The 18021-nt window shown below is 44.8% G+C and overlaps 1 protein-coding gene across 9 annotated transcripts in view; it reads left to right on the forward strand.

The window, feature by feature from the left end:
* NEO1 (neogenin 1) overlaps positions 1-16790 on the forward strand; it is a 241340-nt gene extending 224550 nt beyond the window's left edge. For 7 of the 9 annotated variants that reach the window (XM_060169920.1, XM_060169940.1, XM_060169928.1 and 4 more), the window contains 6 exons: positions 3650-3888; positions 4465-4557; positions 8234-8392; positions 12710-12973; positions 15033-15169; positions 15944-16790. In XM_060169920.1, coding sequence (XP_060025903.1) covers positions 3650-3888; positions 4465-4557; positions 8234-8392; positions 12710-12973; positions 15033-15169; positions 15944-16027 — 976 coding nt within the window. In that variant the 3' untranslated portion in view covers positions 16028-16790. The remainder of the gene's footprint in view (positions 1-3649; positions 3889-4464; positions 4558-8233; positions 8393-12709; positions 12974-15032; positions 15170-15943) is intronic. The other 2 variants (XM_060169973.1, XM_060169911.1) reach the window with 1 other exon arrangement.
* The last annotated feature ends 1231 nt before the right edge of the window (positions 16791-18021 follow it).

Consider the following 18021-nt stretch of genomic DNA (forward strand, 5'->3'; position numbering starts at 1 on the left):
GGGGGTAATGCGGTGGAGAGATGTATTGATTAAATGAACGAGAAAGGATTACTTATAATCAGCATATCACATTAGCAGAGAGATCAGGTGGCTGCTAGCTCTGAACTCCTCTGGGATTTTGAGGCTTGCGGCTAATTGTCTAGAGGAGCTAGCAAGGTGATTCCATAATATGGTGCTTGATAACAGCCTGCACTCCGGAACCTGAGAGAATCCTTGACCCTAGGTCATATTCTACTCCTATCTCTGGCCAGCAAGACAGATGCCATAAAAAAGGACATTCTTGAGTTACCCCTAATAGCAAAAACACAGTATGGGTAATAGAACAACTTTAGTTGCAGTATCCTAAAGGATCGTAAGATGGAGGTATTGCTCCATAAAGAGAAAAGAGAAATTCACATCTGTGTGATTATCATCAGACCTGGTCTGCCCAAGGCAAGGATGCGAGGATTTAATAACAATAAATCTGTTTGTTTTCAAAATAGAGGGCAAGTACAAGCTACCATCTAACTGCTACTAGTTATGGCTTTATGTCATTTTCTGTAGGTTCTGTGATGTTTTTAATCTTTCTTTTGCCGAAATAAAATAGCTTTCTGTAGCTCACCTTCATCATGTTTCCCAGAGGATGGGGGCTGTCTTTATAAGCCTCTTGATGGCTGCCTCTTACAGCTTTCCCTACCTACCTTTGACTGTAGAAAACGGTTTCTCTTTAAAACCTCAGAGATGACATTTTTCTACGCTACAACTTTTCTATAAGCTGCTTTTTCAGCATTTCCCATTTATCTCTATGAACTTGATTTTGCATCTAGTTTTAGACATCTTGAGATCTTTATTTAAAAGAATCTGGAAAAACAAAATGACAACATTCCTTAATGTTTGGGGCAATTTAAAATTCAAAGTAAATAAAAAATAAAGTACTTAGTCTTCAGATTGAGAGGTGGGAAAATGAGTTTGTAATAGGCTCTGTACTCTGTATTTGCATCTGCAGGTCCTATAATTTGCGTCCCTTTGGCTAAAAGAATCGTATCAAGTCTTCATAGAGCTTTCCCCTCCTCCTCCCCCAGTGATCTGCTTTCCAAGTGTTCCATTGACCATCGAAAATATGTGAGCTTTTCTCAGTACTTTTCTTCCTCTTTAATACCTGAGACACCTCCCATTTCAATTGTAGCTGTTTATAGACTCTTACAACCTCAAAGCTGACAGAGTATTTAGAGTCTAGCCCCTTTTAGTTTCTCAGCACATCCCTCTATAGCCCCCTCGCTCTCAAAAGATGAGAACTATCTCAGTGTGCCGCCATCAAATCTGAAAACCTTTCCATGTCGGGAATAATCATTTTCTCCCCCTTCCTCCTGTCGGAGACCAGTTCTCCACTTACCGTCTGGATCCCAGCGTCTCCTGCTTTCTAAGACCTTGTACTTGTGGTTGTCCCTTTCTCCAGCACAGCTCACCTCTCACTCTCTGTTGGCTCTGCCCCTTCAGCATGTAAGTGTGCTCAAACTTCTTCTATCTTAAGAAATAATTATAACCCTTCCTCTGTTGCATGGTCCTTACCACCAACCACTTACAAATCTCTGTCTTTCCCTTCACCACAAATTTCTTGAATACTTGTCTACACTCACTTGTCCATTTTTTCACTGCCCATTCATGCTTCAGTCCTTTTCTAATCCAAATTTTGCCCCTACTGCTTCAGCAGAATTGCTTTTGCTGAGGTCACCAGTGACTTCCATATTGCTAAAGCCAAAGGAAATTTTTCAGTCCTTATCTTAATCTCTCCCCACTTAACACAGTCAACTACTCCTTCCTTCTTGAAACATTCTTTTGAATACATTCTCTTGTATTCCGTGATTGTGTGTTCATTTTCGTAGCCTCTCCAATCTACTCAGCCATCAAATACAGACATTCCTCAGGGCCTGGTCCTAGAATTACTCTCTTCTCCTTCTACGCTCTCTCCTAGTGATACTTGCTCCTTTGGCTTCATTTACTTCTGAATTTCAGCTACTCCCGTATTCCTCTCTCTAGCCAAGGCCTCTCTCTTCTGAGTCTCAGGCTTGCCTCAGTCTCAGAACCAATTACCTGTTTTATGTTTCATCTGTAGTGTCTCAGAGCCACTTAGCATGTCCAAAACAATTTATAATCTTTTCTGTCAAACCTGCTTCTCCCCAGTGTTAGTAAATGGCTTAAGCCAGAGACCTCGGCATAATCCTTTATTCCTCTTGTTTCTTTATTCCTATCCTTTCCCACATCCATTTTTTCACCAAGTCTTGTCATTTTGGGCTCCTAAATAACTGCCAAATCTCTCTCTTTCCTCCATCCTCACTGTCCCAGGCCACCGTCAGTCATGGCTGAGATTATTGCAGTTGCCTCCTAACTGCCCTCCTGTTTTGTCCCCTACCCCTCAAATCCATTCTTCTCATCCCAGTTGGTTTAAATTTTTAACTCAGAGTTCATCTCCTTACTCTCCTGCTTAAAACCATTTAGGGGTTTCTCTTTACTCATAGAGGGAACTGCAGACTCTTGGCGTGGCTCTAATAGCCCTTTATGATCTAATCCCTGCCCATCTTGCCAGCATCATTTCATATCATTCGCCCTATGGTTCATACGCTGCCACCACTCCGGACTTTTTACAGTCCCTCTAGCACACCAGGCTGTTGCTCTGTGCTTCAGGGCTCTGACATAATCTGATTTTACCACCTGGAATGCACCTTCTGCCCTGTCCCATTTAGGTCTTAGCTTAAATGTCACTTTTTCCGTCACATTTTTCCTGTCCACTGTATGTCCAGCTATTAAGAGGTTACTATAACACTTGGCATTTCATTAAGCTCAGAACATTTAAAAATAATAGTTCAGGGCTTCCCAGGTGGCGCAGTGGTTGAGAGTCCGCTTGCCGATGCAGGGGATGGGGGTTTGTGCCCTGGTCCGGGAGGATCCCACATGCCGCGGAGCGGCTGGGCCCGTGAGCCATGGCGGCTGAGCCTGTGCGTCCAGAGCCTGTGCTCCGCCACAGGAGAGGCCACAACAGTGAGAGGCCCACGTACCGCAAAAAAAAAAGAAAAAAAAAAGTTCAGTGTCTGTCTTCCTCACTTGGCCAGAAGTGCTGAGGGTACAGCAATCCAGCATAGGGCCTGACATACAGTAGGTACCTAATAAATGCTTATTGAGTTGGGTGAGTGACTTAATGGAGAAACTAAGGCACAGAAAAGTCGACACTGTCATCCCCATTCTTGACTTAACCCGGTGGTGGTCCTAGTTTGAGTTACCTAAAAGGGAGTTCCCTTCCTCCTTTATAAGCAGACTCTATGTCTACTCCATTGTTATGTTTCTAGTTAACGGTGTCCTTTCTCTATTGATTGGAAACTTGGGGAGAAACCTTTTGCTTTAGAGATTATTTGATTCAAAAATGCTGTCTAATCTGCTTATACTCAAAAAGTCACAAGGCAACATTCAAATATGCCCATGTACATACCTCTAAATAATGTGGACAAAGCAGTGATACACTTACTATTCCCAGAAGGAAACTTCTTGACTCTGTTTTTCTTGTTTGTTTCTGATTTTGCCTGAAGCATCTCTCAGAAGGGAAGTTTTAATCATTGAAACCTTTTGACTAATAATATTCAAGAGTTACTTTTAAAAATCCTCTCAATTTTGTACCTAGGAAACGAGCTGCTTGCAAATCAGTGAATGGCTCCCACAAGTACAAAGGGAACTCCAAGGATGTCAAACCCCCAGACCTCTGGATCCATCATGAGAGACTGGAGCTGAAACCCATTGATAAGTCTCCAGACCCAAACCCCATCATGACTGATACTCCAATTCCTCGTAACTCTCAAGATATCACACCGGTTGACAATTCCATGGACAGCAACATCCATCAAAGGCGGAATTCATATAGAGGTGCAGGTTTTTCCCAAATGTTTGGAGACTATTTTCATTTAAACCATTTTCCATTTTGTAAGGTTGCCTTAATTTGGTGATTCCTATACGAGGTTAGGTTTAAAGAAATGTGTGTTACAGGATCAACCTCTGATGAAGAATAGCTAGCTCGTTAGGGGGGAGAGGTTCTATACCCAGATGAGACAGTCTTCTAGCTCTGTTAGGTCTCTCATCGTGTTCACCAACCTGACACTCAAGCATTTGAGACAACGTAGCCTATGTCTGTGCATTTCATTCCATCCCTTCAGTGGGGCCCCAGTTCTCATTGTGGTGATCAGCATGTTCTTGGTCTGGCTGCTCTCCCTCACAGACCTGCAGTGAAGCATGGTAGGCAGCGTTGTGTCAACTGAGTTGACTCAACAGGGACTCCTGTAATGCACTAATGGTCATTTTCCTCTTTATTTCACTTCCTGCAGAACCATGTTGTCCCATTGTTGTTTGTGAGTCCTGAATCCCCCACTTGAAATGTTTTACTGCTGAGGCTGCTCATTGGCCTAGGGCACATGTTTGTAACCAGCCTCCATATTTGATGTCTAGGGCATGAATCAGAGGACAGCATGTCTACACTGGCTGGAAGGCGGGGAATGAGACCAAAAATGATGATGCCCTTTGACTCCCAGCCACCCCAGCGTAAGTTAAAAGCTTCTCTTTTCCCGAGGGCTGCCAATCTATCCAGTCATGTCGGGGAACAACTATCAGTGATCTCTTTGACTTCACTTGATCCTAGCACAAAAAATAATCTACCAAAGCTTTGGTACCATGAGGGAATAAGTATCAAGCATTTGCCATATTTTGCAATTAATATTTATTCTTGCAAGTAGCTTCTTTAATTTCAGTGCAAATAAGCTAAGAAGCCAATTTCCACAAGTCTCCCAGGCATTAGGGAAGTGACCAGTCTCTTTAAAAGTACATCGAGTCTCTGCGGGAGAGATGGGGCTGAAGATGGCTAGATGGCACAGTATTCCTTAGGCTTCCCGATACATAATCAGTGTTGATAGGCACCTGCGGAATTTTTTTTTAGTTAATAGACGTTATATTTTAGAGGAGTTTTAGGTGGACAGCATGGAATATTTTTCAACCTTATCTGACCCATGCTTCACTTTGATAAGCATGAAAATTGCCCAGCCTCCTTTAATAATATTTGAAACTCAAAATAAGTTAACTGTCATGATTAAAAAACCAAAAAGCAGTGGGACAGACCAATTATATTTTTAAACTAGTGTTTCTTCTCCCTTGTTACTGTTTTCAAGGTGGGGAAGCCTTTCAGATTAGCTGGCACAATGGGACTTGAGGTTGAGGGTCCTCTGTGCCATTCTAGAGAGATAAGAAGCCACTTGCCTACCAATATCAAGTTTAAAAAACTATTTGATCTTTAAGTTATTTGCTCTGGACTGAACAGTAGGTTAGTAAACATTAACACTGTCAGGTGACTAGATTCAAATCCTGAAAGATCACTTTTTAATTTAACCTAAATGAGCTTTTGGATTTTTATTCATTTCTTAAAAGATGTCCCATTTCAGAACTATTAGCCATCCCTGTTAACAAGCGACGGAGATTTTAAATAATCACAGATATCCTACACACAGATGGTACCATATACTTGGAAACTGGTGGAATCCCTGAGAGTGTAAACGTCTGCACACACGCTGTCACTTGCACGAGATTCTAAAAATCAGCTTTGAAAGGGAAAGGGCCCATTTGCTAACAGGTCATTTCTGCACAAAGTAGTTTTTGCTTAGGGTCCACGATAAAAAAAAAAGAGGGGCCTGTACTTCGAAGTGTGCAAGGAAAACCAGTTTCCCTCTCATCAGAGGTGCCCTGGACGGGGTCCCCAGGTTTAGAAGTGTCCAAAAAGAGTAAATTATTCCATTCCAGTTGCTTTTGATTTATAAGAAGATGGTAGCTTGACTACTTACTTGTTTGTTTTATATAAGACTTTAGTTCTTGCCTGAACTGGCTTATTTTTAAAACTTGTAAAATTTGACTAACCCTATTCCTAGATTTGTTATTTTTAAATATGTTACACAGAAAAGATGTGCTGTACTAGTTGATAGCATTCCTGTTTTTTTTCTTTTTTTGGTGGTGGGAAGGAGTATGCATAAAGGTACAGTATTACTTAATTTGTGCCTCAACAGTTGGGTGGGTGAGTGGATCCTTTAATTCAAGAATCTGAAACCCAAATTTACTTGTGATGTACTTGTGATCTTCAGGTTTAGAGATATGCTTTTCCCCACGTGGCTTCAATCCTTTTTCACAAGCTGGGATTCCCTGGAGTCTGCATCCCCCATCCACCTACCATGGCTTTAAATGTCTGAACACTGTTGAGAAAGGCTTGGTGGTGTCAGGATGAGGGTCCATCAAAGGCCTTGCACCAGAAGCTTTGGATTCTGATTCAGCTAATAGCTAATGATTGCCAACTGTATTCTAGACAGACACTTTCACATTTTTAATTTGGAAAAACTGGCAGTGCCTTAAAGTCAACTTTGTTTTTCTTTTGTGAGAGTTCTCTGTACCTAAAATACTTTCAAGTTGCACTTCCTAGATAAAAATCAGGAGGCTTTTCCCTCACCCTAGCCTTAAATCTGGAAAACATTGATTCTGAAACATCCTACTTCTGAAAACTACCTGTCTTCCCCTGGAGGAGGTGCTGACTGCCAAGCTGCCCTAAGACCTCTGCTCAGCCAGATTTTCCAAGTTGTATTTTATTCCAAGGGACCACCTGCAGCTTCTGATCCCTGAGGGCAGGGAAAGCCCCTGATTAGTTTCCCAGGCCTTGAGGGGGGAGGGGCAGCACTGCTCCAGGGTCCCTGGCTGGTTGTGCCACCTGCTTGTTTGCATGTGGCAAAGAGAAAGCTGCAGAATAAAGGCCTCAATTTTTTTTTTTTTTTTTTTTTTTTTTTTTTTTTTTTTTTGCGGTACGCGGGCCTCTCACTGTTGTGGCCTCTCACGTTGCGGAGCACAGGCGCCGGACGCACAGGCTCAGCGGCCATGGCTCACGGGCCCAGCCGCTCCACAGCATGTGGGATCCTCCTGGACCAGGGCATAAAGCCGCATCCCCCTGCATTGGCAGGCGGACTCTCAACCACTGCGCCACCGGGGAAGCCCAAGGCCTCTATTGACTGGGATTTTCTTCACCAGTCATGTTGAGTGGCTCCCCAAAGATCTAGGGAGATTCTTGGTGACAAGGCATTTTAAGAGACTCCAAAGGCAAATTAAGTTTTATCACAAAGTTTGTGAAGTCCTTGCCTAAAGGGAAGAATAAAAAGATCCCATGTGTTCCTAGCCAACCCTGCCTGTTTACCTGTTTGGGGGATTTAGAGCTGGTTATCTTGATGTTAAACATTCTGCTTCTCCAGCTACTCTATGGGAGTACCTAAGAAAAGTTTCTATCCCAACTGGGCTTCTGATTTTGTTTGTTTGCATCTCTGGGATTGATAATGAAGCCTCATTAAAGAAGCACTTTGTCTTCATAGAAAGTTGTATGTGGAACATCTGTGTGAAATTTTGGATTTGTTTGCTAAATGCAGCAAATTGAATTCCTTAGCCAGTGTGGGAAGGAAAGAGGCAATTTAGGAAAAATCCGTTTATCTTTTAATATGTGAATGGATGTGGCTGAGCTCCCAGACTGGAAAGCAGGAAGAGATGGTGCCCTAGGCCTGTGTTTCATGCTTTTAGTACTAGATTGTAACGTAAGAATTCAGTTCCACTGGCATTCCTTTTAAGATGAAAGCTGATTAAACAGCTACTTATTCATTCAGCCTAAATACCTATTTCATGCTTCATTCAGCAAGTAAGAAAAGACAGAATGAATTAGGAATATACTCAAAGGAAAAGGGACTTCTATCTTTTTAAGCAAGAGAAAAAAATAATAGATACCCAAACCACCATTTGTTTGCTTATGGATTTATATTTTATGACATATTCAAGGAGATATTTTTAATAACTCACATAATCCATATTTATTGTAGAAGAATTGGAAAATAAAGATAAACCAAAAGAAATTTTTTAAAAAATTCTTCACCACTCTTCCCCACAAGATAATCACTGTTAACATTTTAGTAAAAATCATCAGGGTTTTTTCTTTCTGTGTTATATCTAGAGACATATGCATAGGAGTGTGTTGATTTTTTAAAGCAAGTATAAAACCCATGGCTAATTGTCCAAATTCAGCCATCTGCCACCAGAAAGCCAAGGAAGTGGTCGTACGGTATGGGAGGGGGGCGGCGGGGTAACTGCTCTTGAACTGTGATATGTGTGTGTCTGTGCAAGCATGTTAAGCATTTCTCTGTCTTGTGTTCATTCACAGCTGTGATTAGTGCCCATCCCATCCATTCCCTCGATAACCCTCACCATCATTTCCACTCCAGCAGCCTCGCTTCTCCAGCTCGCAGTCATCTCTACCACCCGGGCAGCTCATGGCCCATTGGCACATCCATGTCCCTTTCAGACAGGGCCAATTCCACAGGTGAGAGATGAGGATGGAGCCCCAGGTGGAAAGCATTCCAAAAAGCATCGGCAGGCTGCAATGGGGAGGACTTGCCCTGCTTAGAACGACTTGGATTTTTTTTTCAGTGTTATTTGTTTATCATAACGTTTCTGTTACTGACTCAAATTTGTTTCTATAAAATTCAGTCCATTTTTTTCCCCTACGTTTTAAGTGCTTAGGGCAAGGTGTTGTTTTAGTAAAAATGTAACTCTAATCACATAACCATGTCTTGTTCCATCATCTTGCATCTTAATTCCGTCATATTTTCAGTTTGTTTATTTTTTTAATCCTCCAGTTTGAAAGGAAAATGTATTCTGGGTGATTTTCAGACACTAGATGTTGCCTTTGCCTAATGTTGGGAAGGTTCTTAGGGCAGCCATAAGGTAGTTCTAATGTTAGGCCTTAATTACTTACTTCTGCCATGTACCAAAGTAAGAGCAACACCTGGGGACAGCAGGGCCAGTGGCCATGTTGAGCTTGTGCATATTGTAAACCTCAGGTTGCCTAGTGGATTACTGAAATTAGAAAGGGCTCACAGGCATAGATCATCTCTAAAAATAGATAGGAAATTAGCCTAACAATCTGCAGTGTATTTAAAGATATACATTGCCAGACTAACATGTCCCAGTTTGGAAATCTTAAGAAACAGCTTTATCGAAACAGTTTTAAGGAAGAAAAAGTGAAGGTGAGAGGACAGCAAATGGAATAAATACTGTTCCTCATTAATTGAAAATTAATTTCCATCTTCTCAGTTTTAAGGTGCAAAAAAACCCACTTCTCATCTATACAGTGTACTCTTTTTCCATCATTTGAAACTTGTCTTTTAATAGTTACATATGTTACTAGTAGAACTAAGTTTTGGTAGTTCTGGAAAATAAGGGAATTTCAAGTGAATTCCATTTTAAAAGAGCCTCAAAACTTCGTGCTAGAAGCTGGGGTTGCTGGTAACATCCCTTCCTCCTTTACGTTTTGATCAATTATAAACATACCCAAAGCATCAAATGGAGGTCAGAGCTTATTAAGAGATGCCTGATAACTCCGAAAGTTATCTACTCCCAAACCTTTACTTGGTTTGGAGAATGCTGCTTGAACTCATGTCTAAAATTGGTCTCTCCCTCCCTCCAAATCCAGGTGTGGGGTCCTGCCTTTAGGGAAAGACAGTCTACAGGAGGCTATGGAAAACCAAAGGCTGCCTCACAGACATAATCTCAGATAGAACAGACAAGAAAGCAGCCCTCCAAACCTGCTCTTAGAAAGTGGTTTTTGTGTCCTGACTCTGTTTCTCCATTTTTAAAGGCAGAAAGGCCTCACCCACTGGGATATGGGCCTACCTAAGTGCATGGCAGGGTCTTCCCATCAGATCAGCCCCCTCCTCCTCCCTCTTGGACAAGGAGGGGGTTGAAGGTTGGCAAGAAGCATAGGGCTCTCACCCACCCCTCGTCCAAGTGGTCCAGTGTTGATAAAAGCTTGGTTCTGTATGGATTCAGGCGGAAAGCGAAAAGAGGAAAAGTAACTATTTGTACCACTAAAGGGTTTCCTGTTTTAATGACCAGAGGAGATAAAAGAAGGTAAAACTTGTAATGGAGCCACTGAAGATGGATTTGAAATGTAGAGCAGGTATCTAGAAGTGATCAGAGTTCTCCTCCTGTTGTGTTTTCCTGTGTTTCTAGAGCCCAGTATTACCACAGACCTGTAGATGTGGGCTTGGCATGACTAGACCTTGTCCAGGGCCATCTTTGCTCTAGAGGGCATTGGCTGTGTCTTTTCCTTGGACATTTACTATGTCACTACCACCTGATGCAGAAAGCGTGCTTTCCACTTGCCCAAGCGCTTGGCCACTGTTCACTTTGTGTGTCTTAGACAACTCTGAGAGGTCAGTCGGGAAGTAGGGTCCCTCACCAAAGCAGAAATTTTAGTTACAACATACTTTCCCTCGTGGGCCAGAGGTGTTGCACAGTTTCAGGGCACACCCTTCACAGAGAATACAGTGTGCTGGTGCCCTCTGCAGTTGCTCCACACTCTGATTCATGTAGGCAACCCTCTCTTCCTTTTTCACGTTTCCCACCATTTCTGGCCCTCAGAAGCATATGCATCAAATGAAGGCAGTTGCGGCATCCCAGGTAGGCCTGTGTGCCCAGAGCTGACCTAACATATCTGCCAGTACAGTCGGACATGGTCCAGGCTAGAGCCTGCTTTCTCTCTCCTCATCCTTGTAACCCTCGCTAACCAGCTTCCACCCGGCCCAGGATCACACAGGGTGGGACCAGCAGCTCCCCAGGTGTGGTGATAGCTGACCTGAGCAAGCATAAGAAGTGAGATCCTCAGCGTACCCCTGGAAAGGACAAGAAGTGACCTAGGCCTGCGAGTGTTATCACAGCCAGGCTCTCAACACTTGGGGAGGGTGTATGAGTCCCTCATTGCTGGGACCCAAGGCCTTTAAGTTAAGGGAGTAGCACTCATGACTGCCATGGCCCATCTCCTGAGAGCCCAAGGGAACAGATTCATTGCTATCTCAGCAACAAAGGCAGGGAAAGGTTGGATTTCTGCGGGTTGCTCATGCATTACTGCTTAAAAGGGTTTATTTTCCTTAATAAGGTTGAGGACTCTAGGAATCAAGGGAGGCCCTCCTTCAGGCTACCTGGTGCAGCCTATGGCCCTGAGCTGGTATCCTCCAGACCCCTCCTCAGGGTGGGGGGATGGTGATCTGCACCAGCTCACACTATTTGAAAGGTCTTCCTCATATGGTCTCCCTGGGACTTGGTGCTGCTTCTGCCCCTGCAGAGTCGGGGGACAGGTGGTATTGGGCATGGAAGAGCAGTGTGATGTGTATTGGATGGAGCATGGACTTGGGACTCGGGCAGGGATTCGGAATCCTGCCCCATTGGTTCTGTGTCCTTGGGCGGTGCTTAACCTCCCAGTGTCTAATGAGTTACTAGGAGGATTGAATGAGCTAATGAGTATAAAGCACTTAGCATGGTGCCTGGCTCAGAGTAAGCACTCGGGTAGTTTACGAAGAAAAGAACCTTATCAATTACTCAAACCCTGGGTATACCACTTTACATACATTTCCTTAATTAATCCTCGGGGAATTACGTGTTATTCTCCCTATTTTTATAGGTGAAGAAACAGATTCAGAGATTTGGTGACTGCCAAGTTCGCTCAGCCTGTCTGTAGAGATTAGGGTTCAGGTCTGTCTGACTCCAAAGCCAGTGCTTTTACTACCCCCCATGCTGCCTTCCAGAACAACTCTGACCCCTCTTCACATATTTTGAGATTTCTGTCATGTTCTTGAGTTTTCCCCGTCTCCAGGCTTTTTCTTTCTCTGGACCCCGAAATACCTCATGGCATGATCTTAAAGCCATTTACAGACCTCTGGACTGTTTGGTTGTCCAGGTCTCACTTGAGCTGTGGGGCTGTTGCTCAGGGGAGGGTGTGCACAGTAGCCAGAGAGCGTGCAGGGCCTGTGTGCCTCTCTTGCACTGACCACCAGGCCTCGCAGGCAGAGCTGGTCCTTGTCAGGTACCCAGCCAGTCTTGGTGGTAAGACATGTTGTCTGTGAAAGGCTAGTCTCTGAGACTGTCAATCAATGACTGACATTTTCAGTTTTCTTTTCTTCTTCCTTTTATTTATTTATTTACTTACTTACTTACTTACTTACGGTTGCGTAGGGTCTTGGTTGCTACATGCGGGCTTTCTCTAGTTGCGGCCAGCGGGAGCTACTCTTCACTGAGGTGCGCAGGCTTCTCATTGCGGTGGCTTCCCTTGTTGCAGAGCACGGGCTCTAGGCACATGGGCTCAGTAGTGGCTCGCGGACTCTAGAGCACAGGCTCAGTAGTTGTGGTGCACGGGCTTAGTTGCTCCACGGCATGTGGGATCTTCCCAGACCAGGGCTCGAACCCGTGTCCCCTGCACTGGCAGGCGGATTCTTAACCACTGTGCCACCGGGGAAGTCCCTTCTTTCTTCTTATTTACATCTTAATAGACAACATCTCAGGAACCTTGATATGTGCTCCATAGTGAGTACTGAGAAGAACTTTAAATCTGTAAAATTGTGACCACTTGGTTGTGTAGGTGAAACAAATCCAGCATCTGGTTGACAAAATTGTTCGGGACTCTTAGATTAGACTGTTCTTACTTAGCCTTGACAGTGGTGCTAATCCATGATCCCTTGGACTAGCATTGATCCTAAGTGCTTATTGAGCTGGTTTCAGGAGCCCTTAGAGGTAGCCAGAACCCTGGAATGTGCATATGTTCAATGGTAAAATAAATGCTAACATTTGGACTTTCCTGCTGTAGAATCTGTTCGAAACACCCCCAGCACTGACACCATGCCAGCCTCCTCGTCTCAGACATGCTGTGCTGATCACCAGGATCCTGAAGGTGCTACCAGCTCCTCTTACTTGGCCAGCTCCCAAGAGGAAGATTCAGGCCAGAGTCTTCCTACAGCCCACGTTCGCCCTTCCCACCCACTGAAGAGCTTTGCTGTGCCTGCAATCCCTCCCCCAGGTCCTCCCACCTATGATCCAGCGTTGCCAAGCACACCGTTACTATCCCAGCAAGGTGAGTGGGGACAGCAGCACCACTGGAGGGGCCCTTTGGCTCCAGCTTATGGCGCAAGTCACCTCTTCTTTGCAGAGGAGCAAAGCAAATGTTCTCCAAGCTTGTCCCTGCAATTTAGTGTTGCAGGGTGCATTGCCCCTCTCAGGGAGTGTAAGGGCTCCTCCTTTGGGAACATATATAAACCAGAGAATAATTTGGCGGGGAGCAAGGGCTGATTTTCTGAATTGTGTTTTGGGTGCAGAGTCCTTGGCGGTAAAAGCCAGTGGCATGGGTATGAACAACAGATGTGGTCTGCCCAGCCTCCTCCCAGAGTTGCCTCACTCCATAGGGTTCCTGCCAGCTGGAGAAGGGTCAGGGAGGCCAAGACTTGGAAACAAGCAAGAACCTTAGGGTGGAGGAATAACCCTGCAGAAGGAAAGTTAACTCCTCGAGTTCACCCAGCTCAGCAAAAGCCCTCTCACCTCCAAGGCGTGCTTTCTGCCTCCTACTCTTTCACATTTTTCTCTATTATGATGGTTTGTTTCAGAATAAATCACTGGTTTTCAAGCTTTCTGGTCTCAGGACGCTTTTTAACTCTTACAAGCTGTTGCAGCTGCACAAGAGCTTTACTTCACATGGGTCGTAACTATCATGATTTACCATATTAGAAATCAAAACAGATTCTAAAAGTATTTTATTCATTTAAAAATAGCAATAAATCTATCATGTTAAGATAAATAGCATATTTTTCATGAAAAATAACTTTCATAATAAAAGAGTAGCATTGTCTTATATTTTTGCAGATCTCTTTAATGTCTGGCTTAATAGAAGACAGCTGGATTCTCACACCTGCTTCCGCATTTAATCTGTTGCAATATGTTGTTTTGGTTGAAGAAAATCTGGCCTCACAGATATGTAGTTGGAAAAGGGAAGATTATTTTTATAACCTTTAAAGACAACTGTGGATATTCTTTTTTTGATACTACGGCAAACTCAACAAGTTGTAGTTTCTTATAGGTTTGTTTGTAATGTGGAATCAGAAACCATATAATTATTTGTAGTCTGTTCCAATAAATCCATATATCTTGTACTTTGAATGCGTGGTCCTGAACATCACATGTTGGTCTTTGGAAAGTAATGGTTCACTAAGTTACACAGATCCTCCGAATTTTGATACATTTTGTTAAACAGTATCTAAAAATACATTCGTTAATATCACCAATGTCTGGAAGTATTGGGAAGCTCTCAAGCTCATGGTGGCAGATACAAGTTTTTCAAAATTCTGATTTTTCACTTTAAACTTAAATTTTATCATTGGAAATAAATACTGTCCGTTGTTTTCCCTGAAGTGACTGACTTGACTTCATTCACTTTCTAGAAAATATCTGCCAAATGCTCAAGTCTGAATAACCGGTTTGTGTGTCAGTCTTTCTCTGACCTAACATTGATGTTTCGTGATGAAAGCAGCAGTTCGGCTCACAACTCAATTACAAGTCCCTTTATTGAAGACAGCTGTTATGCTTTGGTGTACAGCAGAAGTATTTTACCCATATTTCCATTTTAGAATATTTAAAAGATGTGTAATCAAGGTTGAGATTTCATAACATAATTTTTGCTACTTCATTAACGATGATCTTTAACTGGCTCTTTTTAAACTTGCAAGTATGCATGTCCATGAATGACTTTAGTTTGGTGCCACTGCCTTAATTTGTGCTAAGGCTCCAGCAGTTTTACCCACTGTTGCTTTTGTACCATTGGTGGAAGGGCAAAAACTGTCTTGGCATGATTATGAAAAGAGTTTTGACCTCCCAGATATCCTGCCAGGGGCCCTTGGGCCACCACACTTTGAGAGCAACTGGACTAGGAGATGAGCTTTCTAAAGCCAAATGGAACATTTGGCCTCTTGGATGCCCTGCTTTCTCCCTCCTGCCATCTTGTTCCAGGGCCTTTTCAGAGCAGGATCTCTGCCCTGGGTCTGGGTGCATCCCTCACCCTTAGCAGCATTTGGACCTTGGGTACCTTTGTGAGGTCTGGGGGAGCAAGCTCAGCCACCCACCTGATGGTGCCCTTTCCCCCTCAGCTCTAAATCATCACATTCACTCGGTGAAGACGGCCTCCATTGGGACTTTAGGAAGGAGCCGGCCTCCTATGCCAGTGGTGGTTCCCAGTGCCCCTGAAGTGCAGGAGACCACAAGGATGCTGGAAGACTCCGAGAGTGTGAGTTCGCAGGGCCACCAGCCCCGCCAGGATGACTAGGTGCATGTCCCAAGGCCTGAGAGTGCGCTGGGCACGCTGATACTCTGTGCTGGCCCAGAAGTGTGAGGCAGAGTCGCTCACTCATTCATCAGGCGAGCACTGAGCAGCTCCTGTGAGCTGGGGCTGTGCTGAGGGTTTGATCTGCTTGGATTAGCTTGTCACACCAGCCCACGCACCTGCCTTCCTTTTAACTGTGTCCTGTCTCTCTGGTCCTCTTGTCTTGGTTTGAACCATCCACGTGTTCTTTTTCCCCTTAGTCCCCCTTCATGACCTTTTCTGAGCAGGATGCTGGAGAGGAACGTGCCTGCATGGTTGCTCTCAAAACAAAAATCAACAGGGTCTCTCCTTGATCTTTCACTCCCACATTCCAATAAATGTGTTCTGCCTCTGCATTTCCAGGTACAGGACTCTCTTAGGAGGAGAGCTTGGGGCCCAGAGATACAGGGGACATACCAACTGTGCTGGGTCCAACAGAGACTAGAAGGGACGAGTGAGGTCTTCGTGACCCTGGCAGTGTGGGTTGGAGGAAAGGCATTCTGCAGTGGAAAGAAATGAGTGGTTGCTGGCTTGGGCACATCCTGCAACCTCTGATGCTGCTGGGCCAGCAGGGGCGTGGGTGGTCCAGTCTCTTAGGCAGTGTTGTCACTGACCACTTGACGCTTTGACGTCTCTCTGTGGGCCCTCCTTCTGGACGGCTGCTTGGACTGTGCCTGGTAACTGTTCTCTTTTCTGTAGAGCTATGAACCAGATGAGCTGACCAAAGAGATGGCCCACCTGGAAGGACTGATGAAGGACCTAAATGCCATCACGACAGCATGACGACCTTGACCGGGACGTGACTCCAGACCTGAGTCTAGAAGTCTTGGGACTTAGCCTTGAAAACAAGGAGTTGTACAGAGCACGAGAGGACAGCACTTGAAAACACAGAGTGAGCAGGCCGCCCGGCCAGCACCCCCGCGTGGGGCCAGCTCCAGGCCTGGCCGCCTGCCTTCTCCTGGTCGGCCTGGAAGACGCCGTGTCAAGGCAGCTTCCCTTTGCCTGCCGATACCCTGCAGGACTGGGCACCATGGGCCAAAATTTTGTGTCCAGGGAAGAGGCAAGAAGTGCAACCTCTGTTTCACTTTGTGGTCAGGCTGCGTCTTCATGCTGCGACGGCATCGCCTTTATGGAGTGTAGACGTTGGCATTTATGTACAATTTTATTTGTGTCCTATTTTATTTTACCTTCAAAAGAAAAACACTATCGAAACCCAAGGAAGTCTGTGGTGTTCTCCACAAGTGGTTGACGTTTGACTACTTGTTTGAATTATGTCTGGAAAGTCATTGACAGTGTGGGTTGTTCCAGGGGTTGGCGTGTTTTGTGTTTTTGTTTTTATTTTTGATTCTGAGTCATTGCATCCTCTACCAGCTGTTAATCCATCACTTTGAGAGGGGGGAGGAAATGTTGCATTGCTGTTTGTAAGCTTTTTTATTTTTTTTATTATAATTATTAAAGGCCTGACTTTCTCCTCTCATCACTGTGAGATTACAGATCTATCTGAATGAAATGTAACATTGAAAAGACTTGTTTGTTGCTTTCTGTGCAGTTGCAGTATTGGGGTGGGGGGCGTTGGGGGGGTTGGGAACTGGAAATGGAGGGGCTGCTGAGGTCCTGTGAATGTTTCAGTCATTGTACTTCCTTCCAGAAGCCTGCAGAGAATGGAAGCATCTTCTTTACTGTCCTGGCATGTCCATCTCTATTGTTACTAAGTTGCAACTGGAGTTTCATTTGGATCTAGTTAAAAATTTCTTCTGTGCAATAGGTGGGTTCGAGGATGTAACTGCCCTGGTGTCTTGGTCATATCCTGATAAGAATGTCCACGCTGAGGAGTCAGGCGCTGTATTGCAGGAGTGATGGCAGGACAGGGCACGAGCCTGGCCGAGTTCCTGGGAAATCGGAGAAGAGGTTAGAGACCCTTTCCTGCTGTTACCATGTGTTCCCTTCGGGGAAGTCGGAGGTTAAGGAGGGAGCTTTGTTCCCATGTAGGACTCCTTGCTTCTCCCTAGCTCCTGTCCTCAGCCAGTCCAGCTCTCACTTCCACGCCTCAGAGCCCCATGGGGAAGGTGTTAGCAAGAATGAAGCAGGCAGGGGCTGCAGCACCAGTGAGGCTCCCCACTTCTTTCTGAGCACTGTTCTGTACACAGCAGGGGACGGGGACAGTGGCCTCCCCAACTCCTACACACCATCCCAGCAGCTCAGCTAAGCCCCTGATCTGAACAGGGCAGCAGGAGGTCTCTGAGGTGTGCTGAGAGGCTGGCCACACAAGAAGCCTTTGCCTTTGCAGGAGGTTCTTGTATGCTTTTTCTCAAAAATGTAAGGAGCTGAGGTTTTTCTTTTTGTTTAATATAAAGAATCTCTTAAGAATACAGGACTGACCCTCAGGCATCTTCCCCTGCTCCCCAACAAATCCCCAGAAGAGAGTGTGGAAGGCAGTGCAGAAGGCGGATTGCGCTTTGGTTCTGTAGCCAGGAAGAGGTCAGCTGCTGAGAACACCAGTGGGCACTCGGACCCGCCTGCCCTGGGGCCTGTGCTCTGCCCTGGCCACACAGGCGCCCCGCTTGCCTTTGTACCTTGGTTATTTCCCCTATTTAGGTCTTACCACACATTTGCTTTTCTAGAAGGTGAACTCTGTTTCTCAACTGGGGGCAATGAAAAGTGCAATGCTGGAACTCCTGTTGCCCTGCTAGCTGGTCACGGAGGATAGTGCCAGGCCGGATTCTGGAAACCCAGTGCACTTAAACTGATCCTGAAAAGAGCACTCAGAACACTCTGGA

The sequence above is a fragment of the Lagenorhynchus albirostris genome, chromosome 1, assembly GCF_949774975.1.
Source record: "Lagenorhynchus albirostris chromosome 1, mLagAlb1.1, whole genome shotgun sequence".
NCBI classification, from domain to species: domain Eukaryota; kingdom Metazoa; phylum Chordata; class Mammalia; order Artiodactyla; family Delphinidae; genus Lagenorhynchus; species Lagenorhynchus albirostris.